The following is a 20,908-nucleotide window of genomic DNA, read 5'->3' as shown; positions in this document are numbered from 1 at the left end:
AATAATTATATTTATTTTAAATTAAAATAATAAAGCATTGAATGTTTAAAACTTAATTTTGTTCTTAATTTAGTTTTGATGTTTCGCACTGTGGAAAAAACTATTTTCACGTCCGTTGACGTCGGCTTTATAGTTGAAAGTTTTTTTAAATATATAATATAATGGTCAACACTTCAGGTCTAATTTTGAAAGTTTCCAAATTCTTAAAAACTTTTTTAGTATCATTTTGTTTTATTGGACTTTCGCACGTCGCAATAGATGATATTGCAACTTGCATTTCTTCCTGCAATTGACGTCCTTGTCGTTGTCGTTCAGAAGAATTACAACCATCAGAGAAAAAATTTTAACGTATTTTTTCAATGATTTTTAGTGCAAAATCGATTACTGCGAATTTGGCTGAAATATCTGGTTATCTAGTAGCCTAAAAAAGGCCGAGTATATTCGAGTATCAAGTACTCGATTACTCGTATTGGAAACTCTATTTATGAATAAGTTGTTATCCATGTCTATTGAAATATCACAGTCGCTGTTTTTTAATGCAAAATATTAGCCAGACAGGAAACGGCAATGAAATATATGAATACATTAGTATGTAATAATGTTTCATAAATCGATTAGTTTCATCATATAAACAAACAATACGTTGGCTCGGGAAAATTGTGGGAAAACTCGTCGTTGATTTATTTTGTAAACGTTTCAGCTGAAAAAAAAAATAAAAAAGTAATAGCCGCTTCCGCAAACAAGCTCAGCGAGATAAGAAGAGTGAAAAATGAAATGTTCATCACACACAACAACAACAACATCTGTCGACATTTCCACGATTTTAAAATGTTAGAATTGCGAGCACTTTGCAGAGTGTACGTGATAAATTCGCTTGCTGTAAAATAAACGACCGGCAGTAAGTAGACTTTATCTTTGGAATAAAAAAATAATGTAAATAATATTACAGATAAATATATTAAATGCAAAGGCGTATAGATCTCAAGGTCTATGAAAAACCCCATCTGGAATAACTGGGATGAATTAAAGCTAGGCTTATGCCATCTTGAAAACGCAATATTATCCCTAGGTCACGATCTAAATGAAATACCGTTTTAGATCAAAATCTACATAACTTCCGGTCTATTAATTTAATATTATTATAAAATTTGAATAGCGAAAAAATATATAATTAATTCGTGGTGTAAACGTTTCGTGGTGTAACATGTTAATGAAACGACTAAATTTTACACAAGAGTAAATTACATCTTTTGGTCGACTGATTGTGATACTTTTTTTTTATTATCTTCATATGATTATTTATTAATCTGAATAATTTTATAAAGGAAAATAATTATTAAACTAAAATACATTTACACTTATCATATTGTATTAAAAATATACTGACTGAAGTATAGGTACAAAATATAAATTAGTTGTAAAACATATCCATTCAAAATACTGTATTAAAAAGTTGATATAATTTTAATATTAGTCTTTAATAATAGGTTGAACTATAATATATATGTAGGTATATAATTAATGGTTAGGTACTTTGTATTACGCACGAAAAGAGTAAAAAGTCAATCGTATCGCCCGCTTGCACCCTATTTAACCCTTAAAGAGCCGCAAGCGAATAAAAAGGAGCAGAAAGTCCTGACGTTTTCTGGTTTCCGCTTTCAGGGACGTCGAACGAGGGTAAGGACTCGTAAAAATAAAGTACTCGCACCGGGCGCGCTTTCTCTTTCTCTTTACGTCTTCGAATCCGGTATTTCATTGGAATTTTTTCTGGTTTGAAAACAAAAAAGAAAAACTCCGTCGAGGAAAGCGAGAGGGTTTATTTTAAGGGTAGTCGACCTTTTCAGCAGGCGGAAAACCGGATGAAACGAAGAGGTCGTTGCGCTGAAAGCCAGACGGAGAGTACGGAGAATCTATCCTTTGTTTCCTGTCATAATACAAAGGCATCCTACCTACATACATATGTAAATACAGGGTGTTTCTATAGGGTATGTATAAGTAGGTTCTTTGCTGAAGAATTTCGATGATGCAAGCGAGATTCTTCAAACAAATGATTCATCCAATATCAACTCACGTATGAGTAAACGAACGTGTTGTCATTAAAATTCTTCATTATTACAAAATTGTAACGCAAACTGAATGAATCAGACTGTTAAACGACAAAGAAATGCGATAGTAATATGTACTTTAATTCGGGTAGATCCGAGATATGTATGTATAGTAATCTTTTAAATGTAGAAAAATCAATCTAATAAAATATTTACAATCCGTTTCGCTGTATTTCTTAGATTTTGAAAACGTACAAAACTCTCTTCATAAAAATACGCACAAAGTATACATATCGTGGATTTTATATTAAAACTGAATACATATATTATATCGAAAGAATATAAAGTTGTAATTATATTATCTTGCTAGCTTTATCTAAAACGCTTTCAAGTTCTAGTGAAAAATGTTAATTTGATGCCATCCAGAGTTAATAAGAGTCTTAAATGTTCCCCGTTATAATTTTTATCAGTTATATCTCTCATTTCATAAAAGTTCAACTTACATAATAATAAAATAATACGGCCTCATTATGAGTTTGAGATGTACGGCCATGAACTTTTTATCAAAAATAATATATACAGACGTTGAAATATAAACCGAAGTTTTTTTCGACTTCAACAAAAGTAGCTTTATACAATTCGAAATAACTAAATATAATTATAGACGAAAGAAATTCATCAACAATTTTGCATATAAAGATTTTGGGAATTTTGTATGTGTATTTATGTATGCTTGAATTATTGCTTAAATATATATAATTAAGAAATTCGGAACAACGGAAGAAAAGTCAATTAATCATTCGAATTAAATTTTCACGTGTAAACGAACGTATACATTGTAAACGAAGTCGTTTCAGAAGCGCCGATTGTCATTATAAATTATTTATGACTGAGGTAATAATTTATACGCCATGCCGTTTTGTCTCATTCTACAATATATGGACGCATTACGTGGAATTGATTAAAACCGAATAAAATAAATAAATGAAACCCTAACGATGAAACAATTCCCTGCCTTCTATTGAAAACGAACAAAACACGCTGTTTTTTACTATATGTATTAAATTTCGTACAAGATGTACATACATACATATGTAGTCGTATACAATTTTATTATAACAATGTCATTCAATACAGGACAAGGAATCGAGAGTAGAATTGAATATATGTACATACATATGTATGTATATCAAATTGAGCTTTCGTCTATACATATGTATATACGTGTATATAAGTCTATACGTTTGTATGTACATAGGTACAATACACACGTAGATATGTACATATATGTATACGCGTAAAAGAGGATTATATACAAGTACAGTAAGCCGGAGAGAAAATTAAAATTTTGGATTTGCACAATAGACCTATTGGAAACCTGGCATCGTATCAAGGAAACGTTCAATAAAAAAATTATTCTATAAAAAAAATGTTCTGGTCTCCAAAAATATGAAATATTTGCCTATAAAACCACAAAATAAAGACGGGAACATGAAAAAAATTATCAGTTACTGAAAAGACTATTTTCGCTATATATAAATATATTCAGCAGTATAGTTCAGTGGTTGCGTTTTTGTAAACCACTGACAGTTTCCCGAGTTCAAGCCCTCGATCGACCTCGATTGAAAAGATTTTATTCCGAGTATTACTGGTCAGACTTGGACTTGGATTTGTGACTTTAATTCGATCGTTTCCTATCATTTAATTTAATTTCCTATCATTTGATTTAATTGTTGAAATGGTTCCTCATCAAAATTGGCAAAAACCGTTCTACCTACTACATATTTGTCACCACGATTTGATTATAATTTCAAATTTATAATCTATAAATTTATATGTTCAAATTTAATACCATATGTGTTGCTCAGGGGCAACCTGTAGTGGCATCAAGGAAAAATATTAATTTAAAAAATGGCCGTTGCTAGTCTGGCGCGCTTTTTGAGGTAGTTTCTGACAAATACCGCGACTATGAACTGTCGTTTATCAGTCAAAACTAATCATAATTCAGTGGCTAATGTATAATGCTAACAGCTGAGGGGTCACGAGTTCGATCCCTGATCCAATGTTGTTGGCCAGACCTTTATCTGATTTCATTGTCCGTTCCTACCAAATTGGCCACCTACCCTCATATTTCACCACTATTTTTTCATTTAATTTCATTTCATTTAATATATATATATATATATATATATATATATATATATATATATATATATATATATATATATATATATATATATATATATATATATATATATATATATATATATATATATATATATATATATATGGCTTGGTGCACAGATATTGTATGTCATTTTTGAATTTGTATCGAATTTTATGTTTGTAGATGCTGGATACGTGGATATATGTAGATATGTAGGTATACCACATTAATTAACTTGATAGGAAAAACCTGAATTATTCCAGCATCTACCAACTTAAAATTCGATACAAAATTAAAAATGTGATATAATTTAAAAAATGGACATACAATATCTGTGCATCGACACGTATGTATGTATGTATATACATACAAAGCTGGCCATAAGTATCGATTTGGGGGCAATCCCGTAATGACACCGTGGTAAAAATTAATTAAAAACAATCATATCGCTATTCTGTCTGTCTGTCTGTGTGAGATAACGCTCGCCGTACTATAATAGTCGTTTCGATTCAACATATATGTACCTACGTCACAGCTAAACCACTAAACCAACAAAGCATACGAATATAATAATAAAAGAAAAAAACTTCTATATATACTGATCGTTACTAATGTTTCCTATGGGCTGAGAATAAACCGCCATCTATTGAAAATTTATTTAATTACTTAATTAATTTTTCTATGGGTGTTTTACATTGTTTATATGTAAGTAGGTATGTATGTAGTTTTTAGTTCATATTTTTCATATTAAACAATTAAATATAAATATTAAATTAAATACATTTAAAAGGTATTTGAAAAAAAATCGACCGAGTGCGGATTGAACACAGGACCGACACATTTCTTATATTTTTTTATTATTTAATAACATGCCAACACCCATGCGATGATGCCATCGGGTACAACACTAGTAAAATAATAATAATCGACCCAATTAAAATGCAAAGGTGAATATTAAGCGTTTATTTTTTTCAAATGGTAAAAAAAAATATTTTCTAATAAAAACACTTTTTGTCGATATGAATTGATTGATTGGAAGCACAGGTCAGTGTTTAAAATCGACGCAAATTTCCTTTTAACGTTTCCTTGATATAACGTAAATTTTCTATTAGGTCCATCGTGGGAAATTCAAAGTTGGTATTTTTCGCTCCGGACTAATAATGTATGTACAGAACTCCTTTTTTTGTACTTTTTTTCGTATAAACGGATACACGAATATGTTGAATATTTCGGCGGAATCTTTGAAATCGATTCCCTGGAACGAGATGAAGTAAAAAGTTAATAAGGGACAAGTGCAATTGTGCACAATTAGCGTGCTGCTCGAGCTCGTTTAACTTTAATTGGGACGAACCGTTTGATAAAAACAATGGTTTTTACATACCTCTTCTTATTTCGCTGTATGTTCCGTCAAACTTTGAGGCGTTGGTCGAATAATGAAAGTAATTTAGAAAAATAAAAATGAAAAGGTTGACGATCGTCGAATTAAGTCGCTGTCTACGAAAGGATACCATGTGTTTTCGTAAGTTCGCCGTGTTAAATTTTAAATAAAGCTTGCGAGAACAGCTGGTCTTCTGCTACGAGAGCAGGTGCTTATTTCTGCATGTTGCTTTTTGTGGTTGGGCATTTGGAGAGTTTTGTCTGATATATGTATGTATTATGTAGTAATGTGTACACATATTGTATAAATGTATGTATGTGAGTATTTTTAGATAGAATTGTCGCAGGTTTCGTATTCATTTGAATATTAATTTATGACTTATTCATAAGTAGCAGGAATCGTTTCAGTTTTAGATCTGAAGAATTGAAATTTCTCCGAAAGTTGTACAATATTGTAATAATTTTTTCAACAATAGCTATAAAATTTATAAGCCGGCAAATTCGATAGCGAGATTTTAGATTTCGTTGGTTTATTTATAATTCAAAAATATGAGAATATTTATAGCGCAACTCAAGCTTTTCATTATTTTTACTTACTTTAAAAATGCTTTTTATATATTTACATAATATCATGTAGGTTTCCTCGAAACACAAATTTCATCATTTAATTCGTATTTTTTTGGCTTCCATGATATTTTTAAAACCCATTTACATATATTTTGAGTAGGAGATAAATATAATTTTTTTACAAGAAAATTTAGGAATAATACAATGAACACAATATATGTACATACATATTATTCGAGGATAATATCTGAACATTTTCTATTATTAGATTACGTATTTATTAGTTGAAGTATGTTTTATGTACATATACAGTACCTTTTAATATCTTATTATTCCTTAATGAATTTCGCGATTATATTCCAACAATATGAGATAAAATATTGTAACCACAAAGCCAAAGTTTATGGAGATTCATTGAGCAAACTTTTCACCTACATGAAGTGAACATCTTAATATACATATACATATATAGACAAATTCGACAATTCTAATTAATAACATATCAATTTCATTCCATAATTGTATTTGGATATCATAAACTTTCGTACCCATCTAATAATACAATGCTTGAATCATTGGAAATAGTAAAACTTAAATATGTTCAAATAAAAATGTTTATTTTATTTAGAGCTGCTAGAAATATTCAGTAAATCTAAATACATACATATATAGGTCGTCTCAATACATACAAATTGCAGATGTTGAGATAAATTCCTAAATAAATCCCTTGAGCTGACCTCGATTGAAAAGAATTTTTCTGAGTATATCTGTAATGCTGCTGGTCGGACCAGGATTTGTGACTCCTGGTTGATCGTTTCCTATCAGAGTTTGCCAATTTTCTCTGATTTCATTGTTGAAACGATTCCCGATTAAAAATTGGCTAAAAATCCTTCCTACCCACTATGTCACCACTATTTGAGTATGATTAATGTAAATATTACAATAAAAATGTATGTACAATTCATAGATGTCTCGTTAATTGTCGAGTTTAAGTCAGTGTCTCGTAATTTAGCGACTTATATAATAAAAAATGCTGTATTGTTTGTAATTTGGCCAGGAAGGCGCATTGGGGTTTACCTGTAATGCCTTCCTGGTATGAAAAAAAAAAAAAAAAAAAAAAAAAAAAAAAAATTCATCTAAAATTGGCAGTATCTTACATTCGTTTTAATCGCTGTCCCTACTTTCATTTATTTTTGTCTTTTACGGAATGGACAATGAATGTATGTAATATTTTGCAAAACACACTGTATATATGTATATATGTACATACATGCATATCTATAAAAACAATCCTCATATAATAACATAAAATTATGTGGTATACCCCTGAAAAATATTATCGATATGCACAATCAATGAGATAGAACGGAATCTCAAACGAGTGTGCGAGCGAAAACGACACGAGACGAAACATCCTGGATGAGGAGTGGTCACAACCATTTGGCATATGTCCTCAGTCCACATTCCAGGGTCGGTCAACCGGGCCGGTGACCTTCCTCTCGCCACCCCTGACCACGGACTGGCCTCGCCTGCGGCCCTGTCGGGGCACCGTTACCGACGACAGATGCTTCCAATCTACACTCATAAATCTTACACACTTTATGGTTCTCCTTCTTATAATACCCAGCATAAGTACCATACTCAAAGGGACGATTGCATACTTCAAATTATTAGCGCTGAAAATATACGTATACGAGTACATATGTATAAAAAGCTTTACACCGACTGGAATGATGGGACGAATTTTTGATGAAAATCTATATATCTAATATATAATTTGGAACGAGACTTTGTATATAACCTTCGTTCGTTGGTTCGTAAATCCGTGACTTCATCGAACATATAATTAGATTTTTTTCGATTCAAAGGATTCGAAGTCCCCGGGGGCAAAGGCGCCGAGGGCGAAGCCGTCTTCGCGCCGGGGGTGAAGCCCTAGGGGACGCAGACGCGGGGGCGCAGCCGCCGGATTCTGATTTACATATAATTTCGTATAAAAATATTTTTTTATAAGAGACTTACTATATATGTTTGATTGTGCGTGACAGTCAATTTAATAATAAAAAAACAAATTAATATTCAAATAAATTTACATAAAATAAAACTATTCAAATAAATTTAATAAAATGTTTACTATTAGATTAGTCATGTTTAAGCGGTTTATATTACAAATACCGAGCGAAGCCGGATAATACAGCAAGTATAATATATACATATGTATGTAAATGAATGTCTGTTTGTCTTTTTGTCTGTCTGTCTCGTATAGGCTCCTAAACTACTCAACCTATTACAATGGAACTTTCAGGATTTTGTTGTATGCATGTCCGGGAAGGTTACTGTAAAAAAACGCCCAAAAACGGGAACGGAAACGGGAAAAATGGGAATGAGTGGCATTGCAACGCAATAATTTCAAATGTTTTCGCTAAAATAAACAATTGAATCATTTCAAATGTGTGCGCTGCCTGACTTTTTACGACAAATGGGAACGGGAACATTGTAACGCATGCCAGGTTCAGCTAGTTATTCATAAAAAAAATCCTGTCGTAATAAGGATATATGTATGTACATAAAAGGCGAATCCGTCCATCCGTTTATGATGGATATTAATACTTTTTCATCCTTGAAATAGGATTGCGTTTCGCATGACATAAAGCTTTGCGAAATAAATCGGCAGAACAAGCGAGACGGCATAAGACAGATGGGCGTAATGCGTGCGCGCAGTCGGACGTGTATTGCACACAACTACTAACATTTATATGTACACGTAAAACAATGCACGAAAAAAATTAATTTGTATATCCTTTCGCAACTGCCTGCTCCTGCTTCTAAAAACATCAATTTTCATGCACCAGATCGGGTCATTGGTAGAAAATAGATACGTGTAAATTTTTGCATTCAAAATGGGCGATTACGTTTACATTTTTTTTCGAGGGAAAATATATATACCACTTTTAAAATCGTGAGATAAAATACGCTAACGTGAGATAAAAACATTGTACGTAAAAATATTGTCCATATCATCATTTACAATCATTCACCATCCACCGCTGAACGAAGGCCTCTCCGACACGCTTCCGTTCGCCTCTGTTTTGCACAACTCTCATCCATCTCAATTCTGTCCATTTTCATTCACCCATCTTACTTGCGGCCTTCCATTCACACTTTTACAATCTCTGTTTGTTCACACTTTAACATTATCTGTTTGGACTGGACAAACCTTCGTCAATACGAATCTGTCCTTCCAGATTTTGGTCAACCTCTTTATAGCGTCTTTGGCTATTGCAATACGTCTTTTAATTTCAGTTTCAGATTACTGATCCAGATAAACAATTTCTTCACATTATTCAAATATTCCAAAGTCATTATCATCATTTATAGCCATCCACCATCCAGTGCTGGATGAAAGCCTCTCCAACAGGCTTCCACTCGTCTCTGTTTTGCGCAGCTCTCATCCATCTCAACCCACACATTTTCCTAATTTTTTCTACCTACATATCTTCCCTGCGGTTTTCCTTTTACCCTTTTGCATTGTATCGGGTAACATTCTAGCACTTCTTTTGTCTACCTTTCGTCTATTCTTCTAGCCACGTAACCCGCCCATTACTTTCTTAATTTCTTTATTCTCTCTATATACTACGTCCACTACCCTTGTCATACTTCTCAATCACGTATTCAGTTTTCTATCTCTTCTACCTATGCCGAGCATATAATGTTCTACACATCTTTGAGTGCATTGGACTTTGTGAAGCATTTTGGCGTTAATGTCCAAGTTTCGCATGTACACATCATCATTGGCAAAACACATATAGATCAAAGATCTTTTACTTTAGGCAAAGTGGCATTTTTTATTTAAAAACGATTGATTCGCCCAAATGCACTCCATCTTAATTTAACACGTCTTCTAGTTTCCTCTACCTTGCTACCAGACATGTCTATAATTTGCCCTAAATATATATGTATATATATATATATACATACTATTTCACCATCTAAGGAAATGCTATCAGGCATGCAATAACTTATATGAATAAGGAAAAGCATGGGTTAATTTTCTATGACAAAACTTCTTTTAGACATCGCGAGCAATTCATTCACGTCATTACAATGTAGCGTCGAATATTATTTTTCATACCGGAAGTAAAACTTTTTTTTTAATTTAGTGACTAATTTGTGAAATCTAATAATCCTGAGCGAGGCCGTGCACTCAAGCCCGCCAATCACAAAATGAAAACAGAACATGTTATTTCAGCAACAGGTTCATTTTCGTCGGAAAATAAATATGGCGGACTCCATAGACATCATGAAGACTTCACACAAACTCAACGCGAATATACGGAGAGTTCAGTTTATTTTTATTTTTCCAACGAACGAAACATACACTCCTAACCTTTAGCTTGCGGCTTTATTACATTCGCTACATCGCAGCCGACTCAAATTACATGCACACATGCATTCGTACATAATAAAGGAATCCATTTTGAAGATGCCCTTTTGATCCCAACAACGTCATTGACGAACGGGCCCATATGCGACCCCACCCACACACGTATGTAAGTATCAAACATAAAATAGAAATATAAAAATTTAATACATATGTAGGTACGTCTAACGTAAAAGGACTATTTTGAAACAGAAATAGCTTTGAAAGCCAAAACACCCACCCCATATATGAATGTAGATACATATGTACATATGTGCAATACAATAATTGGACCGTTGTGTCTAAATCGGGAGTTAACGGTATTATGATCTCGCCCACGTGCGAATTCAATGGCCAAAACAAGGTGAATAATTGCGTAATCTCGTCGTAAGCGATTCTCGATAAACTAATCGGAATAGACTAGCAAGTCGCACACATTTTAATGGAAACGCGATAGGCGCTTTTATCGGGGGTGTAATTTCCCGCGACATCGGAAAGATACGAAACCGGAAGTACACCACCGAAGGGCGTATCAGCCAACTTCCGCCCCACTCCCTGTCAAACATGTCGGGCTGATGTCGGGTGACGTGGAAGCAAACGTGTCCGAGACATGCCCATCTTCTGGCACGTATCCTGGGTGATATCAAGTTTTACGATGTGTATATATAGGTACATAAGTAAAAATATGGTTCATAATATTATATATGTACTCGTATATATGTATAACATAATTCGCGTAATCTGTCTGCTTCACTTTTACATGGATGGTTGAATCTCATATGTCGGCACCTACATATAGAATACGAATTGAAATGTCACGAAATTAGTATTTCGAAGGTTCGTTCAAACAAAAAAAGGTCTATTGTAATTAAGGATTCCGATTCCTGACACTTTCGAATTCGAGATACCTATGAGCCGCTATTTTTATTTATTTATTTGATTTATTGTTATAATAAATACATTATAAATGGATAAATAATTAACAATAACAAATAAATGAACAATGTGTCCTGACAGGTTGCCTCAATGCGTCACACCAGTCTTTATATTTGAAAGTGGCGGAAGTCCAATTTACAATTTCCCACAAAATTATTTCATTACACTCTATTATTCACAGATTAATCCAAACTATTAATTCGATATGTCCAGATTCTCGGAAAAACAACAAATATATTAAAGGCTACCAGTATTTTTAAATATTGTAAAACGAAAAACTATATATGTACATATAAAGTGCAAAACTATATTTAATGTTTTGCGAACTATTTTTCAAAATAAAGAAAAGTGGACAATTTCAAATATAACGGCCCATATGTACATTTATATAAATTCGTTTCCAATTGCCATTCTTGGGAAAAAGTAAATTGATGCTTGTGCATTAAGATAATTTAATTAAAAATTACTAGTGTACAAAATTCCCTAGTGTACATATTATTTAATATGAGCACTAATCAATAGGGTTTGAGGCTTTGAATATTCCAATGTATTATATAACATTAGATAAAAGAATTTATTACATAAAAAAGTTTACTGATTTAATCTCACGGCTTACCGGGACAGATAAAATCAACACAAATTGTCACCTTTGTGAATGGTCAGCTAAATTTTAATTTGACTAACAATAACAATTTCACTGTATATATGTATGTACATATGTATGTACATACATACATACATATATACCTATATAATGTATTCCCATCAACAAGAAGCATTATGCCAATATGTAAGAATAATAATTGACATTTGAACTGAATTCCGTTTGCAATTATACCTAAATTGTGTCGCCTTCTACAGACAATTTTGATGGGAAAAGTACATAGAAGGCAAACGGTGGCTTAGGAGAAAGAGGCTCTCTTGGCTCCGGAACATCAGGCCATGGATGGGATAAGAACTCGAAAAATTGTTTCAGCTTGCCCATGATAAGGCAGAAATCGCACGGGCTATAAATAATATCTGCTCATGGTATTCGCATACGTCCGAATATGGATTTGGCATAAGAAGAATGTATGTATGTAGGTATACTAGGGTACATCGAAAACAGCGAATTTAGGAATGTGGAAACACCGCTAGGTGGAAAAGATGTTATGTATTATGGGGAATCCGTAAAAAATAATATCAAAATTCTAAAAAAAATATTTGCACTACCGTCAGGCTATTCAAATTTGTCGAATTTTTTTTTTATTTAAGCTCAGTTTTAGTAGCTTATTTTTTTTAATTCTGTTCATTAAATAAATGGAACAATTTTACATTAAACTGAGCTTATTAACCCTTTGAGTGTTGACGTCTTTTCTGTTGAAAGACCACCACGCTGAAAATTTCGCCAACATCTCTAACTAGAATTATTTATAAATCCAATAGAAAGTAGGTATAAAAATTGTAGCTAATCCAAACAAACCGTAGATCACTACCCTGGATAACTATTGTCGAGGCTTTCAAGTTTTGTAAAGGTGTATTTAGACTCTCGAATATACATATCATTACAACAATATAAACTAAACAAAAGAAGTCTATTAATGAATATATTTTTCCAAAACTAGTTCCATCTTCTTCATTGTTGTTAAAATGTAATGCTCACAATCTAAATTCCAAGCCACAATGTAAAATACTCCGCAGTTAGAGATTTCCATCGGGTAATTCTGCTATAATTCGGTTATAAATTCAGAAATTCCGGTGTAAATGACTCTTTATAAACGTTGAAAAATGAATGACTCGGATTACACGACCCATGTTCAATGCATTTTTTTTTCAATGCTACCTTTAAAGGCTTAGCATATAGTATTCTTGTTTATTTTGAACGTGCTCAATATACAATGCCTATCGTCGTTTTGCAGGCCCATGGACTTGTCAGCAGACGCCAAAACGTCAGCATTCAAAGGGTTAATTAAGCTCCACACCAGCATTTTGAAACGTCACTCGTATACGGATACAATCGGCAAAATTGAGCGCGGTTCGACTTACTCGGTCGGATTTCCTGTTGCCACGTTACGAGTAGCGTCCGAGCGACTTCGTCTGGGCCCACTCGTATCGCGTCAACCCGGTATTAACTAAGAGTGAAATGGAAGTTAACATTTGATTTCATTCAACGATATGAGGGCAGCGAACGTCACAACAATCAACACGCTTTATACAAAAGGTTAAGATTATTCTATAGTAACTATACATTAGTTCCGTATAATACGATTATTCCACAAGTTGATGGCGTAAACAAGCTACAAAGCAAAGTTTACATACATATACGTTTAGATATACATATGTGCATACATAAGGTCGCATCTACCACCCCACATTACAAAATGTAGGGCATACCACTTATATATGTATGTATGTATGTATATAGTGAAGCACTTACTTGCCTATTCTGCCTATTTCGTATATTCAATTAAAAGATCGTTCGTTCTCGCTGAATTAAAAGGACGCAAGTGCTGCTGAAATTCGTACGAGCTAAATTCATATTTAGGGAAATTAATTTCTCCGGGTAATTAGAGGCGATATGTTTTTAATTGGCGTGTAAAATAAGCCCGATGCGGAAACGATAAGTATCGCTGATAGCAGGGTGTAGCAATGACCTATATTGTAGAATAAAATGAAAAGATCCTTCGATGTTGAAAGTGGGCCAAGGGTATGGAAAGTGGGTCGCTGGGAACGATGGGAATGTTGTTTTTCCATTTAAAGGAGTTGCTTGTAAAATTCAATTTGATCAATGTTTACACTCTGTTATCGAAAAGGGAATATTTTATACCCTTAAGTGAATTTTTAAGTCCTTAAGTCCTTCAATAATTATTTGAAATTTGATTATACATCATCTACAGGGTTACGCCTACCATATGTACAAAATGTACGAAATATAAAAGCGGCCGAAATAATTGTCGAAAAAATTATATTCCTTAAAAAATACGAAACAAGACACCGCACTTTTTAAGATGCATTTAGTTTGTCTTGTTGTATATGTACTTGTGGATTGCTGTTGCAAGTTACAACTTGTAACACATCCGAACTACAATTCGGGGGAAAATCGGGATGGCAGGTATAGCTTCGGTCCGCATAGAGCTAGGTCTTTTATGTTCTATTATCTTTGCGACTGCTAGATGTATTTCTTCAAGGATGTTGATAATTGGTTGGTCATCAAAAGAACAGTTTCCTAGATGTGGGATTGGGGGTAAAAGCACTATATTTTAATGAATGAACTTGAAAACGTCCAGTCTGCTTTGTCGTCTGGTCCTATTCAGAACTTAATGTTTTGGTTTTCTGTCTGTTATTTTGGGTTTTTTTTTTGTGATTAAAATTTTCAACACTATATTTCTCACACAATATTTATCACAAGGTAAGATGTTTGCACTACTCGCATGCCCTTCATTTTTATTTTTTTATTAATATGATTTATACATTTGTTGATACAATTAAAGAGCGGCCGATTTTAGTGTGCACACAGGCAGCCGAACTCCTAGGCGCGGCCCTGTTAATGTTCATACGTATGGATGAAAATAATTTTAAACGTATACGTATAGACGAAAATAATTTTAAAAAAAAGTGCTCGTGCCTGCGATTGAGAATTGTTATCGGAACACGTTTTATGTTATGAAAAAGCAAATGGGAAATCATTTCATAATAATATTAAGAAACCGTTGATATTTTTTCAGCACGTAATCCATCCAGCCAGTGGAAAATGTAGTATGAAAACACGTAAGTAATCAAAACACGATCACAATGCGAATATTGTTATCGAATAATATTGCGAATTTATTACGCGTGTGACAAAAGCTTATTATTATTCGTTCGACATACATACATAACAATTACTCAATAGAACGGATTTTTTATTAGTGTTAAAAAAAACATAGCGTAACGACTTTTTATGTACATTATGCATACATACATACATATGCAATATGAGAGCAGATTCTCATCGAAAATTTTAGATCCACATTAATATACATCGGACCGGGGCAATATCCCTTTGGGGCGGTGCAAGTTGCCAATGAGACGCATTGGTAGCACATTATATACATAAATTAAATAGTATTTAAAGGCTAGCTAGCTGCATAGATTGGTGGTTGCGTTAATGCTTACGACCTAGAGGTTGTCGAGTTCGATCCCATGGGTTGGCCTCGATTGAAAACAATTTATTCCGAGTATCTCTGTATTGCTTCTGGTCAGACTTGAATATTTGTGGCGATCGTTTCCTATCGGAGTTTGCCAATTTATCTTGATTTAATCGTCGAAACGGTTCCTCATCAAATTGACAAAAAAACCAGCCTATCCACTATTTGAATATGATTTCAAAATCTATAAATCATATTCAAATACATAGTAGGAAATATAAAATTGGGTCCATCGATTATGCCACCTCTCCCAAGTATTAATTTATTTATTTAAAACAATTCCTTGAAAAATATAAAACATTTCCCCAGTTCGGCTCCTGAAGTGAGTGATTTTTTCAATTGTGCCACAAAGACCATTCGATCTTTACTCATAAATATTGACAACTTAATCTTTAATATATATATTTTAGTCGGTTCGGTGATTATTCCGCACAAAGCGTTCTCGGACACATCACTACAATCTCAATCACGAGACGTCTGGCACCTGAAAATTCAATCCATCGAGATTTGTCCACGCGAATTATCACAATAACGAGAACTCGAGTGCCAGATATTCTGTTTTCACGATTTTAGTGGCAAAGATAGTTGTGTGCGCGATCGCGATGTGCGAAAGTCATAAAACGAAGTACGGTTTTCAGAAATTCCACATTTAATTTACATTTCAGACCTCGAGGTATATACTTGTGTACATATATACGTACATACATTTACGGATAGTCGTCAATTATGCTATTATATTGTGAAAATTACCTTTGTATGTATGTGCGAGTATGTGTGTACATCATACATACATAATTGGGGTCAAAAGCATTTTATGTACAAAATCATTTTTTTACAGGATGAAAGTAAAATATATATTTACATATGAAAAAAAAAACAAATCATAACAAAAAAATCTTACCTGCATGCAAAAATGAAAAAAATACTTCAAAATAAAGGTCCAAATGGGTTTAATCCACAAAAATAAACAAATTGGAGATTCTGAAAATAAAATAAAACAATTTGAAAAAAATATCAAAAATAAAATAAACATAAAAGGAATATAAAGATGAATACATGCTTAAAATTCGTTAAAAATAACAAAATTAATAACGGGAAGTACACGTTCATATTTGTATAATACATACATATGAATATATTTACTAAACGAGTAAATACAATTATACGCATATTATGATTTCATGTACACTTCATATATATAAACGTCGGTGATAATTATACATACCTAATCGCGGCTTGATAAGGGCATCCTGTCCGCAAAAAAAAAGGATTCCTACGCGAACATTTATTTCCACAAAAAACAGCCAAGAATCATCGTAAACTGCGTAAACATACACAACTAAAATCGACAGATGACTGTCGGGATCCACACGTGAGATGTCAATGCGATTGAATGACTCGAGACTTATCAGACACGTCATACGACTAGTCAGCGATCCCGTTAAGTGGGGTACTTCTAGTTTTTTTTTTTCAATCCATTTCAAAATGTGTATGTGTGTCTAACCAAACGATATATTTTAACGGTCGTCTGTATATTTATCGAGGAAGGTGAATGAAATTACGGAGGGGGAGACGAGGTATGTGTGTATGTATGTGTATTCGTGTGCAACACCTGCCCTTTCTTGGGTTAAATTTACAAGAAAGGGTCGTCTACAATTTTTGTCGAATGAGCCAAATCCTAACTCGATTTTAAAGGTAAAATCCCGCGTTCAAAAATATATAAAGCTCCCATGGGAAATTATAACACATCGGAATAAAAGTGAGAATTTGCACAGAAAAACAAAAAAGAACGGTAAAATTATGGGAGTAATAATTTCAGTACTTTACGATGTATGAATGAAACTTTAAAAAAAGAATGAGATTTTTCTGTATGGAAACATAATAAAAAGAATTTGCGATAGATGTTAAAAATTCACATTTGTGTAAATTATTATTATTATATTTTATGCTATTACTTATATAAAATTACTTACTAATTTATTTGATTTTTATTGTTTACTAGTTGTTTTACCCGGCTTTGTAATATAAACAGCGTAAACATGGCGAATCTGATAGTAAATATTCATTTGTTTTTTTATTAAATTTATTTTTATCGAAAAAAATATAATATTCAACCAATTGAATTGTCGTCATAGAAACTTTGTATTGTTTACGAAGTTCCCAACCAATGATACTGACATACAAAGTCTCTTTCGAAATTATATATTAGATACTAATACTTTGTACATATGTATGTACATCTAAGGTCTACATATTCTAAAAGCTTATCCAGTGATCATCGCCTATATATTATATACATTATTTTTCTTGTAAGTATTATTTATCTTATTTAAATGTTATTATTACAGTCCAAGTGTGCGTTTCGTTTGTCCATGAATAGGGTTCTCAATCGAGTATTAGAATATTCGCCTAATTTTCGTTTATATGAATATTCGAATAATCCATCGAAAATTCGAAAATATTAATTTATAATATTTCGAATGGAATTTAAAACATATCTTAACAATGAAAAAAAATTGTACACTTGAGATTCAATATGGGAAGTCATTTTTTTTCTTTCAATATACCCAAGCGACCGTGCCGATAATGCTGTTCCGACAATCAATGATCCTTTTCCCGTGTTTTGAAATTTTTTTCTTATCTACAAATAATAGTTGACCGACAAACAGCTTTGAAAGCGGCATTTTCTATATTTGCCAGAAGTCACTCGTTATAATTAACCAATAATTATTTTAATTAAATAATATTTTACTGACAATTTTTTAAATAAATCAATACTGGTGAGTCAAAAAAAAAATACGAATATTCGAATATTTCATCAATTTTTATTCGATATTTGAATATTCGAAAACTACGAATAATTGAGCACCCTATCCATGAACACACTAGTACGTTCATAGACGAACTAATCTGGCCAGATGTAATGTAAACAAAAGAAGAAATTGACAAAGGAACTTTTAAAGTATAGTTTGTTCGTGCACAAACTATTAGCATTATAACATATGTACCTACATATGTTTAAGTTTTCTCAATTGTCCCGTCTACATATGTATGCTTACACTGGGTTGCAAAATTTTAAAAATTAGCGGAAGCGGGAATTATACCAATGTTGTAATGTGGTCTCCATAGAGTGTCCCTTTTTAATACTTGGTGTTTTGACATCTCAAAGGTTTTGACAGCTAAAAGTGTGATGAGTTTATGTTGAAGATAGCTTTCGACTGTTAGCACTTAAACTAAAACCAATATTTCGTGTATGAACAAACTAGTAAGATCATGAACGAATCGGAGTGATCACTTGCGCTGTAGTATATACAGCATAATAGGAATAAAAGATCAAAAACCTATGTATTTATAATGATGTTACTTATTATGTTAGCTTTAAATTGTACGTATTTTATAAGCTATGTTACAAGTATTGAAATGGTGTTATGATAATATTGAAGAAAAAATATACATGTAAAAAAAATAATAAGATAACTCCAATTACTAAGATTTTTCCCCTTCCATATTGCGTTTTCGTGTTACAATTTTCCATTTTAAAAATAATGATTAACGTAACAAAGAAGCGTAACTTTGAAATACACTGGAAATGCGCGCAAAATTCTTGAAAAGCGGTTCATTCGCGATTTAAATCTTATATATTTAATATTTACGTGTGCAATGTTTATGATGAAAATTACATCGAACAAATCGCCGTAACGAAATGTATCGATACGATATCGTTCATTGGAGCGGAAAGGAAGAGGAAATACAGACGTATACACATTTCAATTATAATCTACTGAATATACCTGATATTGCCAATCGTAAGTGATTGCTTATGTAATATAATTTTGTCCATTTGTGTAACTAGACATGTATCTAAAACCGCATTGTTTACTAATATATTCAATTTAAACAAAAATTAAAGGGAAAATAATAGCCTAATATTAATTATATTAATTTTCTGATAAAAGTATTTCATACATACATATTTACTATAGACAAAATTGTTTAAATAACGGAAATGATTCACATCCGGTAGATAATACTATTTTAAATTCGAAATAAATACTGTAATGAATTAAAATTGCACACACATTTTGTTACAATTAAAATAAAAGGAAAAACTCAGTCTCAGTCAAAACAATGGAATCGAATTGTTTTTACATTTTCATAAAAGAAAGCCGGATTTCTTCAAATAAAATCAATTTGAAAAGAAAACTGAGTTTTTCCTCAAAAGAAAAACCTGCTGCTGAAAACCAGAACGAGTGAAATATATTTAATAAATATACTTACAATGACAGTGGCTGCAATCGGTGAGGATGCATTGATAGATGATCCAGGACTCGATCTCTACCATGGCCATGGTCGTGTTTGAGTGTAGGCAGGAGCGTTTTTTTAATTTCAAAATAGAGTTCGTTACGCTGGCGGGGTGACGTTTGTATACAAACGGGCAAGAGACGGGGGTTGGTTTTCGAACCGACTCGGGGTCATCGAGGGTGCACTTCAGAGGGGACGATGCAACTGTGCTAAGGGTGCACTTGCACTCGCGTTGACGGTTGTGTTATGTTTTGTTTATTATTCGCGACTGTTGAACAATCGTCGATCGTAGGACAGCGCTACCAACCGCTCGAAACGGCCAACCGCGACTGAGGCCGTGGATTTGACACATGCGCGCCCATGCCGACTCCCGACTGCCGATTTGCCCATCTCGAGTGCGCTCATCAAACGATCGCGAACACTCAAACTGCGATCGCTTCTTCTCAATTTCATTCTTCAGATAATCACACAGTTTTCCTGCGTTTACCTATGTATGTATGTATATTTCAAACGGGTTCGGTAAGCGAGTTTTGATCACAGTGCGGAATCATTATAAAAAAGTTAATCAGACTCCGACATTCTGTTAAAAAACCGACTACGACTCTAATATTTCTGGCGTACTACATAAATCCTCATCATTATCATCTACAGCCGTTCACCGTCCATGCTGGATAAAGACCTCTTATGGTGCGTACGCACCAAGCCAACGAACGGCCCACAGGCCAACTTTAAAAACCAGTAGCGTACAAAATATCGAAATCGAAAACAAAAGTCGAGGATTACCTGTATGTGATTGTTGATGATCTAATTTTAGGTCAATCTCGAAAATTTATTTAAATTGTGCATGTTCTGTTTTAACTTTCAATATTTAATTTTAATTTTAATATAATGATTATAATTTTATTTTGATACTTGAATTTAATTTTAATAT

General features: G+C 32.9%; 1 protein-coding gene across 2 annotated transcripts in view; it reads right to left on the bottom strand.

Moving 5' to 3' along the window:
- sigmar (Tumor necrosis factor alpha-induced protein 8-like protein sigmar) overlaps nt 1-20,356 on the bottom strand; it is a 55,594-nt gene extending 35,238 nt beyond the window's left edge. The window contains exons 1-2 of one of the 2 annotated variants that reach the window (XM_077429708.1): nt 19,954-20,356; nt 16,577-16,656 (exon numbers count right to left, since the gene is read on the bottom strand). Coding sequence is in view for 1 of the 2 variants with exons in the window: in XM_077429706.1 (XP_077285832.1) it covers nt 19,954-20,023 (70 nt within the window). In the remaining variant the exon portion in view is untranslated. The remainder of the gene's footprint in view (nt 1-16,576; nt 16,657-19,953) is intronic. The other variant, XM_077429706.1, reaches the window with a different exon arrangement.
- Nucleotides 20,357-20,908: the final 552 nt, after the last annotated feature.

This window comes from Arctopsyche grandis, chromosome 4 (genome assembly GCF_051622035.1).
Source record: "Arctopsyche grandis isolate Sample6627 chromosome 4, ASM5162203v2, whole genome shotgun sequence".
Classification (NCBI taxonomy): domain Eukaryota; kingdom Metazoa; phylum Arthropoda; class Insecta; order Trichoptera; family Hydropsychidae; genus Arctopsyche; species Arctopsyche grandis.
The sequence above is the reverse complement of the archived record's forward strand: the minus strand, read 5'-3'. Positions and strand labels throughout refer to the sequence as shown.